Below are 21,830 nucleotides of genomic sequence, written 5' to 3' on the forward strand. Positions count from 1 at the left end.
TATTCCAGCAAGGCAACAGTATGTAGTTTTGTTTTTTTCTTAATTTTTTCTTGTTTATTTGCTCATTTATTTATTGTGGTAAGGACACTCAGCATTAAGATCTACTCTTGGGGATCCCTGGGTGGATTAGCGGTTTAGCACCTGCCTTTGGCCCATGGCGCAATCCTGGAGTCCCGGGATCGAGTCCCGCATCAGGCTCCCGGCACGGAGCCTGCTTCTCCCTCCTCCTGTGTCTCTGCCTCTCTCTCTCTCTCTCTCTCTCTCTCTTTCTCTCTCTCTGTCTATAATGAATAAATAAATAAATCTTAAAAAAAAGATCTACTCTCAACAAATTTGTAAGTGCACAATATTGCTAACTAGAACACTGTTGTACCGCAGACCTCTAGAACTTACTCGTCTTGCATAACTGAAACTGTATATCTGTCAAACAGCAGCTCCTCCAACTCAATAGTATAAAAACAAATACCTGATTAAAAAGTGGTCAAAGAACTTAAATGGACATTTCTTCAAAGACAAATAAATACCTGGTCGGTAGATGAAAAGATGGTCAACATCACTAATCATCAGAGAAATATCTCACATTTGTTGGGCTATTATAAAATAAAAGGTAAGTTGTTGGCAAGGATTTGGAGAAATGGCAATTCTTATGCACTATTGGTAGGAATGCAAAAACGCACAGGCACTGTGGAAAATGAGGATTCCTTAAAAAATTTAAAATAGAAATAACATATGGTCCAGTAATTCCACTTAAGAGTAGATACCCAGAAGAATTAAAATCAGAATCTTGAAGAGATATCTGCACTTTCATGTTCACTGCAGCACTGTTCACAATAGCCAAGGTACAGAAACCACCTGAATGTCTGTCAATGGATGAATGGATAAAGAGAATATGGTATATACTTACGATGGAATATTAGCCTTATAAAAGGAGGAAATCTGGGGTGCCTGGGTGGCTCAGTTGGTTAGTGTCTGCCTTAGGCTCAGGTCAGGATCTTAAGTTCCTGGGATGGAGTCCCACATCAGGCTCCCTGCTCAGTAGGGAGTTTGCTTCTCTTTCTCCTTCTGCTGCTCCTTTTGCTTATTCATCCTCTCTCTCTCTCTCTCTCTCTCTCTCTCTCAAATAATGAATAAGAAGAAATCTTTAAAAAGAAAGAAATCTTGCCATATGTGACAACATGAATGAACCTAGACCACATTATGCCAAGTGAAATAAACCAGTTACAGAAGGACAAATCCCACATAATTCTATTTATATGTGTTATCGAAAATAGTCAAACTCTTAGAAGCAGGGAATAGAACTGTGGTTGCCAGGGGCTGGAGCAGAGGGGAAATGGCAAGTTGCTATTCAATGGGTATAAAGTTTCAGCTATGCAGGATGTTTTGTTTTGTAAAGAAAGCCTTGCCGAGGCTCTTTTCACCCTTCTATATTGGCTTGGGTTTCCAAAGCCTCTTCCTCTTTATAGTTTCCTTGACTGCAGATGTGTAAAATCTGACTTCTTGTCTGGAAATTGTACTGTGAATCCAACATACATAGGGCAAGTCAAGGGAGCAAGCACCAGCACTAGCAAGCAAGGTAGTGAGGCATTATATAGTTCTGGACAGGTAGCCAGTGTGGTGCAGTTAGTTTGGAAAGACTGGTGGCAGACAGTATGATGTAGTGATTACCTGCCACCAAACAGCTGTTAATGGGGGAGGGGAGGTGGTATGTAGCATTAGGAGGAAAGGCAGCAGAGGTATACTTTGAACCAGAGGATCAGAGAGCTTCAGTTAGTACAAACTTTCACTTTGGAAAAGTTGCTGCTCTTTAGAAAAGTTGCTGCTCTGTCAAACTCAGTGGCCACAGTGAAACTGAATGGCTTTGCCTTAAGGGGCACACTTTTGGCTTAAAGATATCTCACTCACATCCATATTTCTTTTTTTTTTTTAAAGATTTTATTTATTTATTTATTAATGAGACACACACACACACACAGAGGTAGACACACACACACACACACACACACACACACACAGAGAGAGAGAGAGAGAGAGAGAGAGAGAGAGAGGCAGAAACACAGGCAGAGGGAGAAGCAGGCTCCTCGCAGGGAGCCCGATGTGGGACTCCATCTGGGGACTCCAGGACCATGCCCTGGGCCAAAGGCAGGCACTAAACTGCTGAGCCATCCAGGGATCCCCCCACATCCATATTTCATTCAGATACCTGCCTACCAAGAGGACAAAGAATATCTAATAATTACCTGATGAGAAATGAAGGTGTTTGGATGGGGGGTAGTGAAGGAGCACCTAAGCTTTTGCCCAGAGAAGAGGCCTTCCTCCTGCTTACTCTCAGACGGTTTTCCCTCCATCATTGGGTTTGAACAGGAATTCCTTTGGATCAGGACAGGGGTCTCTCCTAGAATTGAGGTACTTCCACATAAGGATACAGGTAGGGAAGAAGCCAGTGCATAGTGTAAGATAGAGGTGTTCAAGTGTCATTCACTAGCTCTGTTATCCTTGCAAGTCACTTAAAATCACTGGTTCTTGATAATTCTTGATCTCCAGAATGGAAATGGTAATGTTTAACACACATAGTGCTATGTGCTGTATACTCATTGATCTTTGCAACCACCCCATTGCTATCATCTCCACTTTCCTTGAGAGAAAACTGAGGAACAGAGTTTTTGAGTAATAAACCTGCCCAAGATTCCATAGCTTCTTGGTAGTGGAGCAAGGATCTGAACCCAGGCAGACTGCCTCTGGGGTCTCTGCCCTCAATCTTTCCTCACTACTGCCCCCTCAATAGTAAGGCAATGATAGGGTGAAACCACCAGGCATGGAGAAGGCATTTGGTAAATGGCAGTGCTGAGAGAGGGCCAGAGAGGGTAACTGCAGCAAGTGAGGAAAGAATCAGATGGGCTTAAAAGATCTTTTTGTGTAACTGACAAGAGGTGTGGAAATAGCATGGAATCCTCATACATTTTCTAACTTATGCCCATAGACATACAATTTCAGCATGATTTTAAAAGGTTTTAGTGCTTTTTTGCTTCTTGACTTAACACCTGAAACCAAATGCCTTTAAATCAATCTTCTAAAAATTACACATACCCAGTGTATACATGTGAGCATGTGTGCACGAGCTATTTATTATCTAGTAGCACTACTTGAGAGCTGTTCTTTTCATATCCATTTTGATCAGCCTGGTGCTTCACAGATAAGCTGCAATAAGGGTGTTTTCAGAAAGTTCTGTGATTACTTTTCGGAGTATAAAAACATGTTTAGCCTCGTTGAAATGTTTGAGTACATTGACCTAGCAAAGAAGGCAAATAATAGACAAGTCAAATACTGTAAGTAAACAGTTATTCATATTTAAATCAAGTGAAAAGATTTTACAAATGACTAAGAGGGACTCTGTAATTCATTTTCCCTTATTCACTTACAATAGAACACTAACTTTCCAAACTAGATTTGCAGAAGGGTCTATTTTTTATTAATCGGTGGAAGCCTTTAGATGTCCCTTTTAAGGAAAGATAAAATGATAATAAAAGGAAATAGAACTCATGTTAAACATTTGTCTTCTCTCCTGCTTTTTATGTAGACATAAGTTATCTAATTACTAAAACTTCCCAACAGTACATTCTACTGTACTTTCTGAAAGTGTTTAAAATGATAAAATAATATTTCTTTTAAGTTTTTATCATTTTTATATATGAAGGTTACATTTTTCCACAAACAAAAATCTGTAACATTAATGTACTTGCCCTTTCTTTGGCAATATCTCATCCGCAGATATCTTAGCGCTTGAAATTCATGAAAAATAAACCAGGACATGTTTTAACCACTTTAGCACTAACCATGGCAAATTACAAACTAAACAGATTTAAGTAAACCACATCTTTAGTCTACAAAATATTGAATAAAACCAACATAAATGTGTAATTTCTCCACCATATTGGTTATTTTGGGTAATAAAGTATTCAGTGTGTTTCTTGGAAGTGAATGGCCTACATTTTTATGAGAATATGTACATTTTGTTTTAGAGATGGAGGAAATTATAGAAGTTTTAGTTACAGTTCTGAAGATCCAAGGTGTGCACATTAAAAGCATAGAATAGTATTCCTGTGGGAAAATAGAGTTCAGACAAGGTTTAGTCACAAACTTAAAATAACTGAAGACTTGTCAAGGAAAATGACATCCCAGAAGGCAAAGAAATGTGTATCACTGTCTTAAAAGGAATCATGGAAGCAACTTTAGAACAATTACAGACACCATGAGCCTAATCTTGCAGAAGTATAATGTGGATAAGGGGAACTCTGGTACAGATTTCTATCATTTAACTGCAGTGATCATTAAGAAGGCAGGTATTTTTAAACTAGATATCCAGTGGTTTGAATGACTTACTGAATTTAAAACACCCATACTATGTCAAAAAGTTATATTGACTTTTTCTAATATAGAAATGATAGCTAGATTGTGAATATTCTTTTTTTCAAATATATATACACAATATTCAAAAGGAAAATGTGTTTGTAACATGGATACTTTGAAATCTTGCTAGACAAGTTATCAATCTTGTGGAACTTCGGAGTTTGAAATTATACTTTACTTTCTTTGCCCAAAGTTAGATCAGGAGAGCTATACTTCTGGAAGTGCTTATTTTCTCTCATAGTCCATAATATACTTGGGAAAGTACAGCTTTTTTTCTCTAAGAAGTTCCACATGAAATTTTTTTGTATGAGAGTTTACGTAAAACCACAACAATGAAAATAAAATCTTTGTTATTACTATGGTACACACATACACATATAATAAGCATATATCTCTCTGAGATACATGAAATTAAATTTTATTATAGATCCAGTTTTCCCTTTTTCAAGTAATATTAAAAACTCAATAAGTACCCTATTATCCAACATGCAGCAGGGAAGGCACCACCGTAAATTTAAGTTCATTATCAAATTCAAATTTCAGTTATCCCAAGAATAGGTTCCCAAATCACATATGTTAATTAGATGGTATATGTCTTTCGTGACACAAGCCATTAAGAAGATCATTGTGGCAGGTGCAGTAAATCGTGTTTATAGTACGCTGGCAGCTGAGTCGGACTGCTCTCCTTATCCCCATTCTCATTTTATATTTGCACCTCTGCTCATTATGTCTGCCTTTGTGAGACGTGCCCCCATCTTTCTTCTATTCATTTAGATTGTACTCAGAGAGTACACCCTGACAAGGTCATACAAAGGTGTGTGGCAGTGTGACAGGGTAGTCTCTTGACTATACTCTGCTGCCTCATGTAAATAAAAACAAACATGGGAACCTTGGCTTTTCCCTCAAGACAGCTCCAGCTCCTCTTCAATAGCTCCGTTTCTGACTGGATGGCGAGGGCACTGGTTTAAATCCAGACTACACTCTCCACTTTCTCTGTGACGAGGAGCACGTTCTTTCATCTCCATCATCTCAGGGTCTTTATAGGTAAAATGAACCCTACTACTTCACAGTGTTGGTAAGAGCCTCAAATAAGTTGCTATTCATGAAACGCTTACATAGCACCAGGCCAGAATAAGTGCTCAATAAATATTATTACAATCATTATTATAATTGTTTATTTTAGTCACTCTTCTCCTATTTCATAATTTTTCTAAAATACAAGTTCATTTAGCACCTACTTGTTTCCAGATGTTTTATTTAGAATGTCAGTTTGCTCTAGTTTTCTCTTTCCAGCTCAAGTCATTTTGAGATAGGGACCGTGTCGTGCATTTCTTCTGTGTATTTCCCCAGGGCCTAATAGATTGATCCAAAACAAGTATTCTGTAAATACTGTTGTTTTTTGTTTTTCTGCTGGTTGATATTAAGATGAATAGATTTCTAATCACTGCAACTCTGGCCAACTTTTAGATATTTTCAAAGAAAATGCCGATTAAAATGTGGTAACTAAGATATGGAAGCAACCCAAATGTCCATCCATAGATGAGTGGGTAAAGAAGATATATCGTGTGTGTGTGTGTGTGTGTGTGTGTGTGTGTGTGTGTTTATGGAATGTTAGGCATAAAAAAGGAATAATATCTTGCAATTTGCAACAACATTGATGGACTTAGAGGTTATAAAACCAAGTGAAATAAGTCAGACAAAGGTAATTACCATATGATTCCACTCATATACGGAATTTAAGAAACAAAACAAATGAACAAATAAAAAAAATGAAAAAACAGATTCTTAAATACAGAGAACAAACTAGTGATTGCCAGAGGGGAGGTGGGCAGGGAAATGAATTAAATAGATAAAGGGGAATAAAAACATTGTAATGAGCATGGAGCAATGTATAGAATCATTATATTGTACCCCTGAAACTAATATAACACTGTATGTTAATAATACTTGAATTAAAAATTTTAAAATGTGGTAGCAGTATAATAATATGCTAGGGCACTTTGTTAAAAAAGCAAAGACCACTGCACACTCATAATATTTGAAGGTACATAATAAGGCCCTCAGAATACATGTTGGAGTGGATCTAGGAGTAGTGGGTAAAGGATTGAAAATTTTGTATTACGGGGATCCCTGGATGGCTCAGCAGTTTAGTGTCTGCCTTTGGCCCAAGGTGTGGTCCTGGAGTCCCGTGATTGAGTCCCACATCGGGTTCCCTGCGTGGAGCCTGCTTCTCCCTCTCTCTGTGTCTCTGTCTCTGTCTCTCTCTCTCTCTCTGTGTCTCCCATGAATAAATAAATAAATAATATTTTTTTAAAAAAATTTTTTTATTACTATCAGTGTCATTGTGTAAGACACTGCTAGATACTTTCAAGCTGCTGTATTGGTTCCATATCCATATTATTCTAAGCCCTGAAGCCTGGATAACATTTTACTAAGACACATTTTTCATGCATGTTCTTGGCTACACACATGGGATTTGCTTGGTGAGCTTCTAAAACTCCAGTACCCAGGCTTTATCCCAAACCAGTGAACTCAGAATCTCTAGGAACCAGCCTTTATTTGTTGGGGAACTACTGTGCCAGACTGTTGGATTGTAAGAATGTTGTTCTGTGGTATATTTACCCAGAGTAGGGCATGATGTAATTAACAACAATATAGCTATTTTATAAACTGCCGTGAAGTAATATGCAGCCTAGACATTGACTCACTTTCTAGGAGGGGTTTTGAAGAATAGGGAGATACTTGAATGTGAATCCTGTTACCAAGGCTGTGAAACCCTGAAACCTTATTTTGTTTGATTCATTTCTTTTCCCACTTGATTGTGGCTGGAACTTTTGCTTTCCTTTTTGGTCAGGCTGACTCCTACAGATGTGTCATTTTCCACACACACAGGATTTCTGCTTTATGCCCAACCGGAATGGAGTGGCAATTCCTGAGTCATTGCTTTTGAGTCTCCTGCAGCACTCTGTGATTTCCCTGGGAGTTTCTTATCCTCCCTAACCTTGTGGTTTCTCTGGCTTGATGAATTTTGTCTCAAGGCATAGCTTAAAAAAATAAAAACTTCAAAGAGGAAAAGGGCATCGTTAGGATATGTCAAAATATACACCTATTTTTCTATTTCTTTGTCCAGTATGACCTATTCTTTTATTCCAGAAGATTCTGTTTCACTAGGTAATGTAACCTGTGTGATATTTTTTCTCATGCTTTTAATTTCTTTAGTTAAATCATTCTTGTATTGATTCGGAAAAATATTTCTTGAGTATCTGTGATGTGTCAGGCATTGTGATAATTGCTTGGAATATAAAAATTAAAGACCTAGTTCTTACAGGTCAAGTGCTATGATGAAGCATGTATGGACTATTATAATGACATATAGGAAGGGCATCTATCCAAACATGGGGGGGATACTGTACTCCATATGTATTGGATCATTTAATTCTCACAGTAACTTTGGAATGGAGGGGACATGGTATTTCCATTTGTTACTACTGACTCATTTCCACTCAAAGTCCCTAGTTTACATTAGGATTCACTCTTAATGTTGTACATTCTATGTGTTTTAACAAATATAAAATGATATGTATCTACTATTGTAGTATTAAGCGGAATAGTTCCACTGCCCTAAAAAAAAACCTTTGTTCTGTCTATTGATCCTTGCCTCCCTCCAAACCCCTGGCAACTGGTGATGTTTTCACTGTCTCTATAGTTTTGACTATTTCAGAATCTGGTATAGTTGGAATCATACAATATGTAGCCTTTCCAGATTGGCTTTTTTCACTTAATAAAATGCATTTATTTATTCATGTCTTGTCATGGTGTGGTAGCTCATGTCCTTTGGGCCCTAAATAGACAGATACTCCATTGTTTTGATGTACCACAGTTTATTTTTCCATTCACTTATTGAAGGATATCTTGGTTGGTTCTAAGCTCTGACAGTTGTGAATAAGACTTCTATATACATCCATGTGCAGGTTTTTGTGTGGACAGAAATCTTTAGCTTATTTGAGTAAATGCTATGGAGCATGATTGCTGGATCATACTGTAAGAGTATGTTTGTTTTTGTAAGAAAATGCTAAACCGTCTTCCAAAGTGGCTATACCATTTTGTATTTCCACCAGCAGTGAATAAGAGTTCTTGTTTCCACATCAGCATTTGGTGTTGTCACTGTGCCCATAATAGTTGTGAAGTGGCATTTCAGTGTTGTTTTAATTTGCAATACTCTAATAACATATGATGTTGAACATCTTTTCATGTACTTGCTATTTGTGTATTTTTTTGGTGCGGTGTCTCTTCAGGTCTTTTGCCTATTTGTTTTTTAAAAATTGAGTTGTCTCTTCTTGTTGAGTTATTAATATTTTATATCTGAGGTAAACCTAAGAAAATCATATTTTTTAAAAAAAGCATTTCCTGATTGCTCAGCTGGGAGATGACCTGGCGCTCACAGCTAGGCCGTGGTATTCTCATGTGGAATATAAGCAGTTTTACAGAACATCAACATTAGACAAAGCCACCTTGAAACTGATGGCTTAAGCCCAAACCATGACCATTTTGTAATCATACCGGAACACAGCAGAAGTGAGAACATGGTACAAATCACAAAAATGGCCATCCCCCTCTCCATGCTAACGACTTTTATCGATTACAACTTCAGCCTATGCCATTCCTCATGTCTCCCAGGTAAAAATTATTAAGGTACTCAGTGATAAAATTGCCCCCACTTTCTGATAGCACCAAATCTGGAAGCAAAACCAACTATCCCTGTAACCTCCCCAGCAGAATTAGGGGGTTCCAGGATGCAGGACTTTCAGTACTAAAATCAGGAAATTCCCAGGACAGCTCAATCTCTAAAATAACCTAACACAAACCCAAATAGTTTAACAAGCCTCTGCTAAAATCCTCATACTGAGATACTTCCCAGTCCCCAATAATATTTGGTCTCATTTGCTGTAAACATTTCCAGTAAATCCAGCCTTGTTGTACTGTAGGTGTGGTCCTGGTGGTCTTTGAGGTGATGGATAAAGATGAATCAACAGAATCAAAGCAAAGCAAAGATTATAGCAATATGAAATTAGTAGATTACCCCTTAACAAAAATGTTTTAAATGATTGATATCCTTCTGACAACAGAACATGGAAAATGGCATAACTTACAAGGGCAGCCAAACAACATGATGAATCTTAACGTGTGAGAAAAATGTCCAGAATATATTGTGAATGCCATGATAAGAAACACTTTGTTGTTGTTATAACAACTTCTCTCTTCTTTCCTGTCTCTCAGGGATCATGTCTGACCACCAGTTTGGTAACCAGTTTATGTGCAGTGTGGTGGCCTCTCATGTGAGTCATCTACCCACAACCAACCTCAGCTTCGTCTGGATTGCTCCACCTGCAGGCACTGGCTGCGTGAATTTCATGTAAGTACCCAAAGTGTCTTGTGACCAGTAGGGAAGGCAAATGTACATCTTGTGGGATCACATAGAGGGTAAACTATTTAAATGTGTGATTTGAACCAGTTTGATCTTAAAGCCACTAATTTTGGTGTCAAAAAGTCAAAATCATAAAGATAACTTTAGCCGTTTATTTTTGCATATTTTTTATATTTTAAGAGTTCTAAGTTGGATTTTCACTGACAAAATACACAATGAGATAAATGGATGTGAGGAAATCAAGGCAGTAGGGAAATGAAAGCTCAGAACATACCAAAAAAATGCCATGAGGCTCCATGTGTGTTTTGTAGGAAGATCACAGATTTAGTGTTCAGCTTTCTGGCCGTTAGTGCCAAGAGAGAAATGTGATCATTTAGGTGATTTATGCTGGTGAGAAGTCAAGGAGTCTATACAGACACCTAATGAGTCTCTCATGTGTTTTCATTAAGAGGAAGCTGGGGAATGTCACAATGTCCCAACAGCGTCCTTAGATATTAAGAGTGCACTATGGTTGAAAGGCTTGCATCTCTCAATGTAAACTATGCCCTTACCCCTGCTCCAGAATCACCATGCCTCATACCTCTTAGTCTTCTCTTTTTTTAATACCATTTTTTACTTCTAACACATAATATACTTAATTTATTTAATTATGTATATTATTTATTGTCTGTCTCTTCCTGCTAAAATGCAAGTTCCTTGAAGGCAAGCATTTTTTTTTCCTGTTTTGTTCGCTGACTTGCCCCAACTGTCTAGAACAGTCCCTGGCACTCAGTAAACACTCACTAAATATTTGTTTAATGGATGAGCAGGCCAATGGAATAAGGCCAATAAGGTTCAGAACAGCGGTTCTTTGGGCAATCAGGCAAAAGAGAGCTGGAAGCTGTCTTGAATGGTTTTCTATTCTGAACCTTCTGCTCAGACAACAAAATTGATAAAACCTGCATACTGTAAAATTTGCCACTACCTTTCCTTCCCCTTTGATAACATTCAGTTCAGTGTCAAGTGTTCCTGTGGCTTCCACATCGCTGATTATATACTTTCTGCCTATCCTCCAGGTGACCCAAGCTGCACATATCAGATTAATCCTACCCAAATGATTGATATATAATCCTATCATTTATCTTTCAAAAAGTTTTTCATACCTGAACCTTTTCCATCCAGTACCTTTTGCTAAGATGATAATAGTAGCTTCCTAAGTAATCTGTTCTCCTCCAGCCTATTCCTCCTCCAGTCCATCCCGCATATTGTTGTCTAGTTCATCTTCCTAAGACACAACCCTTGATCACTCAGAACTTGGATGGACTTAAACCTCCTTCCTGAAGAGCAGCCCTTTGGCTTGGGTTTGAAGAGTCTTCTCTGTCTGGCTGTGTATCATTTTTTCTTTGATTTCTCACTGTGGCCACAAATTACAGGACTCCCCACAACTCCCTAAACACTTCATGACTTTCTCTTTCTCCATACTTTTTTTTCCTTAGCCCCAAACGTGATTTCCTCTTAATTCCAATTATTAAAGTCCTACCCGTTCTTTAAGACCTGTTTAAAATGCAGCTCTTCTATGAAGCTTTCCAAGATATCAGTAACAGAAGTGATGTGTACGATTGCATTTTGTTTGTAGCTCTATTATAATGCTGATTATATTTTCCTGTATACTCCTTTGAGTTCATTTCTTGCCTTTCCTATTAGATTAGATGAAACAGAGATACGCTTTTATTTCTTTGTGATTCTCCCCACAGTTGGTACAACATCTCATATGTAGAAATCACAGAAGATGACCCTTGAATTAAATGATGTTCAGTGTTGTGTTCTCCTTTACTATAATAATGATCTCAGACTCTCTCTTTTGATATGCTCTATCTTATTCGTGTTGGCACTGGGAAGGGTAATTTAAATTCTTGCCATGCATAACTTCTTCATTTAGAACAAGAATTACTTTTTTGAAAGCTAGAACATAAAGGAAATCTATTGTCAGCAGTATACAACTGCCTATTTCCAAGTAGATATAGTTTTGAGTTGAGTCCACTTAAAGGCGATATTTGATGGCTTCTGGCCTCACTGTTCCCAGACTCTGAAACTATTTTCTTCTGAGAAATAACTTAGGTATTTTTTAAAAATATTTATTTATTTATTTATTTTATTTATTTATTTTAGAGAGAGAATGCCTGTGCCACCTGAGCAGGGATCGGGGCAGAGGCAGAGGGATAGGGAAAGAAGCAGGCCCCCCACAAAGCAAGGAGCCCAACAACATGATTCTCAATCTCAGGACACGGAAATCATGACCTGAGCCAAAATCAAGAGTCAGACGCTTAGCCAACTGATCCACCCAGGCACCCCATAACTTAGGTATTATAAGCCTTAACCCAAACAATGTTTTCTTAGAAAAATACAGTTTGGTCAGAAGTAATATTTACCTACTACAAAGAAATTTGTATACTCTCACCCATATTTCCCAATAAAATTTTGATGATGCAGCTTGCATATTTCAGCATTCTTTCTTTTTAAAGATTTTATTTATCTATTAGAGAGAGAGAGAGAGAGAGAGAGCAAGAGCAGACCGTTGGGGGAAGGGCAGAGGGAAAAGGAGAAGCTGACTGCCTGCTGAGCAGGTAGCTGGATCCAGAGCTCTATCCCAGGACCCCAGGATCCTTACCTGAGCTGAAGGCAGACGCTTAACTCACTAAGCCACCCAGGTGCCCCTTAGCATTCTCAATAAATGGTTAAATCTGTTTATTGTAAGCCGTGATTGTATTGAATGTTACATAGAGTAGCTGCTTCCTGTGTGGGCACCATGCTTTTATTGATCCCTTTTCCTAATTAGTTTGTGAGAGAGTCCAGGAACACTGAAGATTGGACTTGGGTCACTGAAGCAATTTATTTGAAATTTTCTAAACTAAGTCTTGCACTTGCTTGCCTTTGTTTCTTTCTCCAGTATTTATGATGTGCTTGGTAGAACTCTACATAAGTTAGTATCTGTAATTAGTATGTGCTCAGGAATACTTGAAGGAGATTGTTAATGTTCAACATTAACTTTGAATATTAAACAAAAATAAAATAATGCAAAACCTGTGGCATTTGAATGTAAATATACCATGTTTCTCTCTCTTTTGACTAATCTCCCAAATTTGTTTTTCAATTCCCAAAATTAAAACTGTCATTTTTTTTCTTTTTGTTTTTTCAGAGAGGGAGAGGGGCGGCAGGAGGGGAGGGGCAGAGGAGGAGGAAGACAAAGAATCCTAAGCAGGCTCCACACCCAGCACAGAGCCCAACGTGGGGTCTGATTTCATTACCCTGAGATCATGACCTGAGCTGAAATCAAGCGTTGGTCACCCAACCAGCTGGGCCACCCATGCACTCCAAAACTGTCATTTTTTAAGGGAGCAAGAATTACATTTTAGAAATTAAACTTTAACCATGTTTATGTACTTCCATAATATATTGTATGTAACTTTTTCATGTTGTAAGTTAATTCCTATCAATTTTCCACATGTGTTTTCTTTTTTAACTGGATAAATAAATAATATTTATTTAGAATGGCAGGAGAGAGGCAGAGGGAGGGAGAGAATCCTAAGCAGACTCCAGTGTGGAGCCCAACACTAGGCTCCATCTCATTACCCCAAGATCATGATTTATGCCAAAATCAAGAATCAGATACTTAACTGAGCCACCCTGGCATCCCTCAACTGGACTTTAAGTCTCCCAAGGTCATGTATACTATTTTTATGTATTTAATAGCTCTCAATGCTGAAACTGTGAACAATAAAAGGCCCTCAATATATTTCTTAATAACTAATAACAATATCATATTTCATTGATCATTTCATTAACCCTAGATATAGATTTTTTTACATTTTGGAAATTCTGAAGTAGAGTTGCATCTTACCTTTCTTTGATGATGGCATCTTACAACTATAATTGCCAGTCCTAATTTTATTTTTTCCGTCTTACAATTGATGGCATCTTGGATTTGAAGGAAACCTAGCAATTAATATTTATCATTTACCATATACCTGGTCTCTCTAAAGCTGGCAATTAAATTGACACTGCACTTAATTTTATAATCTGATATTAGTACATCAAATGTATGATGCACACTCTCTGATTTTAAAACCCAGTTTTCTATTTAAAATTCTATAAAAAAAACCCATAGTAAGAATTATGGATCATTTGAACTAAAATCCAAGACAATTATATAATGTGCCGTGCATGCTTTTCTTAGAGAAGAGTAAGTGGCACACTATTGGACTAAATCAGGTTTTATTGATAAACCACTTAGCCACATAGTCATTTGGGCCATCTGTTTACAGCCTTTCTCTTTAAAAAATAATGAAGTGAGAGACATTGAGGAGAGGTGGCCTGAGGATAAAGTTGCTGGCTGCAGTGGTACAGATCTATTAAATAGATCAGTAACTAAAATTATTTATCAATTTTATTATGAAACCTGTTGATATCATTTACATTTTTTAAAAAAAATTTACTTTTTTGAGAGAGAGAGAGACAGAGAGAATGAATAGAGGGATAGGGAGAAAAGCAGACTCCATAATCAGCATGGAGCCTGACATGGGGCTTGATCCCAAGAGACCCTGAGATCATGATCTTAGCCAAAATCAAGAGTCAGATGCTTAACCAACTGCGCTACCCAGAGACCCCAGATATCATTTACATTTTAAGTGTTCATTTCACTCAGAGAACTGCTTAGTAGTCAGATCTTACATCAGTATGGTTTGTCTTTATATTTGATTAGTCTTTGAGTGACTAGTAAGCCTCAAGTTTAAAGAGACATTTAATTATCCAAACTTCTTGGATGTAAATCCGCCCCCCCCAAAAAAAAATATCCCATGGGCAAGGAGGGGTACAGAGAGAAGAGAGGAAGGAAAGGAGAAGAAGAGGGAAGAGACAAAAAGGGATAGGGTAAGGGAAAAAGGAAGAAAGGAAGGAAAGAGATCTTTCAGTCATCGAACAAGAAAAGTTAGTGAGAAACTACCAGGGAAAAGAGGTTGGAGAATAGCAACTATACCATTAATATTTTTGAAAACATGCCAGCCACTGTTGTGAGTAGTTTACACCCATTAATCCATGTTCTTCTCACAGTAATTCAATGAAGCAGGTGCTGTTCTTATCTCAGCTTGTAGATGAGGAAATTGAAGTACAGAGATGTTAATTAATTGCCTAATATCACTCACCTAATGGTCAACACAGCCTGGATTCAGAAGGCAGTCCAGTTTCAAGCAGGTGTTTTGTTTGTTTCTTTTAAAGATTTTTATTTATTTACTTGAGAGACGGAGAGAGAACACAGGCAGGAGGAGCAGCAGAGGGAGAGGGAGATGAATGTGGGACTCCATCCCAGGACCCTGGGATCATGACCTGAGCCGAAGGCAGACACTTAACCGACAGGCACCCAGGTGCTTGCAAACACCTCTAAAATGATCTTTTATCTATTTATTAGATAAATAATCTAATTAGATTATTAAATTAGATAAATAATCTAAACAGCCATGGTATTGATATAATGAAAATTATTTGGAGTTGGTAGTTGGTATCAGCATCTCTCAGATTTTTTAAGTGACCAATATGGGTTTCCTATCCTCATTTTGAGATCTATCTCTGGATGAGATGTAGTAACATTATCTAACTCATTCCAATATCAAGAGGCACCTATTTATTTATTTAAAATTTTTCAGTGCCAAAATATTTATTGAAAGTTTTCAGATCTTTCAAAAACGTTATATAAGATGAGCAAACACAGGAAAACTAATGACAAATCAGATGTTGAAAACTAATATCTGGGTAGGTCTGTGATGGCATGAAGGGGAAAAAAGGAATATCTATGAGCATTTACTATGATCAAAACACTTTAGGGGCACCTGGCTGGCTCAGTTGGAAGAGTATGTGACTCTTGATCCCGGGGTCATGAGTTTGAGTCCCATGATGGGTGTAGAGATTACGTAAATAAATAAAACTTAAAAATAATAATAAAAAAGAAAGCACGATATTAGGCTCTTTTACAAATATAAGAGGCACTTATTTAAATTTCTGAAATATGGAGAAAATTTTACATTTATATGTCAGACATGGGTTTGATCTTGTTATAGTATGATGCAGGTTCATTTTTGGATGCTGATTATATCCCCTCCATTATCAGAAAGGGATTCCATTTGAGGGGGAATGTGTGCATTAAAGACAAAACTTACCAGTATTAGATTTAGGTTTAATTGCTTGGACAGAGATGCTAACATAATATTAGAATTAAAATGGAGCATAAAAGAAGATCAGATTTGTGCCTGAATCAGTGACAATTTAACCATACGTTTCAAATCCCTCAAAACTAAGAAGCGAATTGAAACAAGTGATGTTCTATTTAAGATACCAAAGCAACAACAAAGGATGAACTCAGGTCAGCAAAGGGATACACAAGTGGACAGTATTTGAACATTTGACATTTTAAAGGAAGATTCTCCTAGAAGACTAATTTTTTTAAAAGTGTTCTAAACAAGAAGACAAAAAAATCATTTAAAAAATTGAAGACAACAGCAGTTTCTGAATACCAGACAGGCTGGAAATAATACAGATGCACAGATTTGAAGTGCTGCCTTGAGTGTATCTCAGAAGCCTTTAATTTTTGATGAGAGCCATTCCACTGTGTCTGGAGGATTCCTCAGGAAAGATAGTATGGTTGCCCATTTATTTCCATCCATCAGAAGGAAGCCTCACAGATGTATTTGCCTTGTTATTTAAACATTTGAAATAAGATCAAGGACTGTCCCATGGGTGCATTTATTGGGACTGCATTCATATCTACAGATAAGGATGCCAACAGTTGATACATACAAATGTTATTTTACTTTCTAGGTTTACATAGCTGACTGCAAAAATAAATCACTTCTCATGTAAGGCTAAAAAGATTGTATCCGCACTGTTTGGTAAAACTAGATATGCTATTTTCCATAGGAGGAATTTTATCTGTCTCTTAAGTCACAAATCTCTTATTTTTTCCTGATGGTCTAGTTTTCTTTTTTAAACAGACATTTCCCAACCCAAGACAATTATTTCAGTGCTGCTCAAAAATGTACCTTTGAATGACAGGATACAAAAAAATATTGTCTACTCTTAAAAGTGAATGGCTAGGACCCTGATGGTTCTTACTCCCTGTAGGCCCCTGTTTTTCATCAAAGTTAAATAGCCAATTAGGCTTGGACAAGGAGACAGTCTAAGTTCAGGGATGAATGTGTACTCCTATTTATCAACTTCTTGGCAAATGAGGTCAAGATGCTTCCTGGGAATTTAATTTTTAATTTTAGGGAGTGTGATAAAGTGTTGAGATAAAATATGTCCATTAATCTCCAGGAAGGTCTGAAGAGATTGTTTTTTATATTAATTATACAACACATTAAAAAATTTTAACAGATATTCAAAAGAAAAAATTAATCTCTCTGTTTTACCTATCTCCTTATCCCTTCCTGTCACCTCCTTCTTCCAACAAGCCACAGTGTAAACAGCCCTGGTTGTAGTAGGGCAATTTGCTGGAGTTTTGTATGACACTTTTCTTTGCATCAGAACTGTTAAGACCATCAGAGAACTAGACATGCTTTATAGTGAGAAACTATTTCTATTTCACTAATGAAATATGTTAAACGAGGGGCCAAAGATGGACCTGCATATGTGGAATTCTATCCCACAGCATATAGTTGTGTTTGTGAATTTTAGGTAGAAATACCAGTTTTTCCTAATGTTAAGTCTAGAAGCAAAAACAAACAGGAAAAAAAAAAAACAGGCTGATGGCAAACCCATCCTTTCATTTTTCCCTTCCCTTCATGTAATGGAATCATAACTTAAGTAAATGGACTGAGGTTTGGAATCCACAGGATGCTCTTTATTACAAGGCCTTGTGGTTTAGATGGGATTACTACTCCATTTGGCACTTATTACTTGAAATCACATGGAACATTTTTGAAAGCAAAAGAAGAGCAAAGTCTGTAAATCTGAAAGCTTTATGTATTACAATTATTAGCAGTTCTTTTTATCTAATAGAAATTTCCTAAATGAGATATGGACAGAGATTTGGGTTATTTCTTCATTAGTAGAATTGATAAAACCTGTTTTAGAGGCCTTCTGTGTGACATTATTTTTTTTTCCAAATTCCCTACTCAGTCAAAAATAGTGATGACAGAGATGTTTGGGAACCAGGTGATAAATTTTTCTCATGGCAGCAACAACTCTGTGGTTTGCCAATACAGGGATGTGGATACTATCTACCAGTAGCAAGATTTTATTTAGCTCTGCCTTTTAAAGTAAAATCTCTGAATATTAAGGCATTCTTACAAATAGGAGATAGAGTTTGATTGCTTCTTCTGGGTAAGAATTTTTTAAAGACAAGATCTTATCTGCTGTGACTTACGTGGATATACTTACAGACATACCTCACGCTATTGTGCTTCACATCAGTGCCCTTAGTGGATACTGTGATTTTTACAGGTTGGAGGTTTGTGGCAACCCTGCATCAAGTAAGTCTGTCGGTACCATTTTTCCAACAGCATTTGCTCACTTCATGTCTCTGTCTCATGTTTTGGTAATTCTTGTAATATTTCAAACTTTTTTTGTTATATTTGTTATGGTGATCTATGATCAGTGATTATGATTCACTGAGAGCTCAGAGGATGGTAAGCATTTTTTTTAGCAATAGGGTATTTTTAAATTAAGGTATGAATTTTTTTAAAGGCATAATGCTATTGCACACTTAATTGCATTGTGGTATTAACATATCTTTTATATACACTAGAAAACCAAAAAAATTCATTGACTCATTTTATTTTAATATTTGTTTTATTGCTGTGGTCTGGAACCAAACCCATAATACCTCTGCCATATGTCTGTATATGTTTATATTTGTGTATATATTTATGTACAGACATATATATGTATACATATGTATGCTTAAATGCACAAATGCACACATATATTCTAAATTTTGTTTAGAACCATACTTTCTAATATGGTAGCTACAAGGTGCATGTGACTATTTAAATTTAAGTTAAAGTCAAATAAAATAAAACATTCAGTTCCTCTGTTGCGCTGGCCACATTTTAAGTTCTCAGGAGCCACATATGTCTAGTGACTACTATATTGGACAGCACAGATCTAGAACATTTCCATCATCACAGAAAGTTCTAATGTGTAGCCCTGAGAAATTCTAATGAATTCTCTTTTCCCCTAATGTTGCCTTAACACTTGCAGAATGTAATCATGTACTTGAAAGGACATATAGAAGAAGTAGATAAAGCTAAGATTTTGCAATGGTCCTATGAAATTAAAACATCATAACTGCTAACCTGGCCAAGCAGGGCAATTTTTGGTAGAAAGCTGGTTACCTAATTGTTCATTTTGTTTGCTAAGGCAGAAATTTCTATGGACCTTAATTTAGGGGGAAGGGTAGGCCAAGTGTAACAGGTAGGGATCCCCTCTGGTTACTTTCTCATTTAGTGCTCAGGGCTTAGTACTATTCTTTGGGTACCCTGGGCGCTGTTCTCTCTGCCCTCACCCCTGGGTCTCCATCCCTGCTCCTACCCTGCTAGTCCCTGTCACCCCCTGCCATAGTATTTTAAGTTCTGGGCCTTCTCAAATATGTCCTTTACCCTGTGACAGTTTACCACCATGTACCTAATATTTAAAATTAGCTTGTCTAGAGTGCTAATCATTAATATGAAAATAAGTGATATTGAAATTTGGAATACCATTTGATGGTGATGACAATGATGATGATAGTAGTAGTAAAAATAGCAATTTCCATTTACTGAGCACCTGTATACCAGGCAACCTATACAGTTCCTGTACTTTGCTAGAACCACCGTTACTGGAGAAAGAGCTTGAAGAGCTCATAGAAGTAGGTCTGTTTTCATTCAAAATATGTCCTTTTAGCTGCTATCCTTTATTACCACTCTGTGTCGCTGTTAAAATAGTAATTATGAAGATAGTTTAGCAACTTGAGAGATGTTTGGAATATTAAGTGACAAAAACATTTTAAAAATGCATTTCTACTATTTCAAACACATTAAAATTCTGTTTGTAGAGGACTTCTGGCATTGTGGAAGATTGAGCAGGCATGACAGTCTTTCTATTAAAATCACATAGAAACTTTAAATAAATGAGTAAACATTTAAAATAAATCTAAAACCAGTTTGAAAGAAAATGAAGACACGAGGTGCCAAAAGAAAGGAGAGGTATCAAAACTAAATGAGGAAGTGGGAGCAGACATTGTGGTGGTCTACCGGTATTTTAAACCCGGATTTAGGTCCTAGGCCTGGAGTTTTAACCTCAGTGGGATCTGGAGTTACTGCTGAGAGCCTCTTCAAAGACTGCAGCAGAAAGAGAAGGAGAAGGAGCTGGCTCTGGGCCCATTGCATGAAGCCTGGAGCCTCAAAGTATCACCCAACTCTGCCTGGGAAAACTGCACAGCTTGTCATCTGAGACTTTTGGTAAAGTAAGTCACTTAGGAGAAACAAAAATTTTCAGTGTGTCAGGAGTCTGACTTGACTTTCCCTGTTAACCTGGCATAGAACATCAAGTTAAGAAAGTAACATCTAATGGAAGTTTTAGAAGGAGAGAATAAAAAGAATGAGGACAGATCTATTTGAAGAGATAATAGAGAATTTTCTAGAACTAAAGAAGATGTGAGTATTTTCTATCTAAGCAACATAAATAAAGTTAGCATTGATACAAATCAGGGTAAACCTTCAGAATATCAAAGAGAAAATCTCAAAGGCAGCCAAAGAGAAAAGGTAGATTTCCTGCCATCTTAGTATGGTAGTGGCTTTCATATCAGCAACAAGAGATGCCAGGAGACAATGGAACAGTATCTTCAAAGTAGGAAGGAAATGAATTGTCATCCTAGAATTCTGTACCTAGATAAATTATGAGTCAGGCATGAGAAACAAAATAAGGACATTAAAAAAAAAGAGGTTTGATATTTTTACCACACACAGAAACAGATCATTTTAAAGCAAGTTTTTAAAGGAAATGCTTTAGAGAGAAGAAAACAAACTCAGAAGAAAGGTGTAAGATGCAAAAAACTATGTTGTGATGAAAAGGTAATAATAATTAGCAAGCATGCTAGAAATTCCGAATAAACTTTGGATATGTATATAAATTTATATATGAAATATTCACCAATAACTATTTTCAAAGAGAATTTAAAGGCAAAGGATAACTCAAATACCAAGCAATGTGAAGGTGTGAGTTGGAGGAAGGAGATAAGTCCATATTAAAGTTTCCTAAGATCCTCAAATTATTCTGGAAGAAAGTTGTAGACTCAATTAAAAACATAAGTGTATTGAACTGAAATATAAGTGTAACTCCTAAAACTGGGAGGGATTGGGGAAAAGATTAAAGAAAACTTAACCCCTTCAAAGAAAGGAAAAAAGATTAACCTCAAAGCATAGAAGTATAAAATGTAAGATAAATAAGTATATAGTTGACCCTCAAACAACACAGGGATTAGGGGGACCAATCCCCTTCTTGGTCAAAAATCTGCATATAACTTTTGACTACCCCAGAGCTTAACTACTGATAGCCTACTATTTATTGATCAGAAGCCTTACTGATAACATAAACAGTTGATTAACACACATTTTGTATGTTATGTGTATTAAATACTGTATTCTTACAATAAAGTAAGCCAGAGAAAAGAAAATGTCATTAAGAAAATCATAAGGAAAATACATTTACAGTACTTTATTGCATTTACCCCCAAAAAAATCCCCCTATAAGTGGACCTGCAACAGTTCAAACCCGTGCTGTTCAAGGATCAACTGCACATATATATTTACAATAAATATAAACAGATTAAATTAACCAGTTAATATACTTTTACTTCCAAAATGCAGTTTTAAAAATCTAGCAATGTACAGCTTCCAAGAGACAAACCTAAATATAATGGCACAAAAATATTGAAAGTAAAGAGATAGGAAAAGATATACCAGGCAAATTCTAACAAAAAAGAAGTTGGCATCACTAT

The 21,830-nt window shown here is 36.8% G+C and overlaps 1 protein-coding gene across 1 annotated transcript in view; it reads left to right on the forward strand.

Moving 5' to 3' along the window:
- The window catches only part of RELN (reelin), a 477,996-nt gene that overhangs the window by 127,002 nt on the left and 329,164 nt on the right, over positions 1-21,830 (forward strand). Inside the window, 1 exon segment of the mRNA XM_041722153.1 lies at positions 9,682-9,817. Within this exon segment, the coding sequence (XP_041578087.1) occupies positions 9,682-9,817 (136 nt within the window).

Source organism: Vulpes lagopus, chromosome 11 (assembly GCF_018345385.1).
Source record: "Vulpes lagopus strain Blue_001 chromosome 11, ASM1834538v1, whole genome shotgun sequence".
Classification (NCBI taxonomy): domain Eukaryota; kingdom Metazoa; phylum Chordata; class Mammalia; order Carnivora; family Canidae; genus Vulpes; species Vulpes lagopus.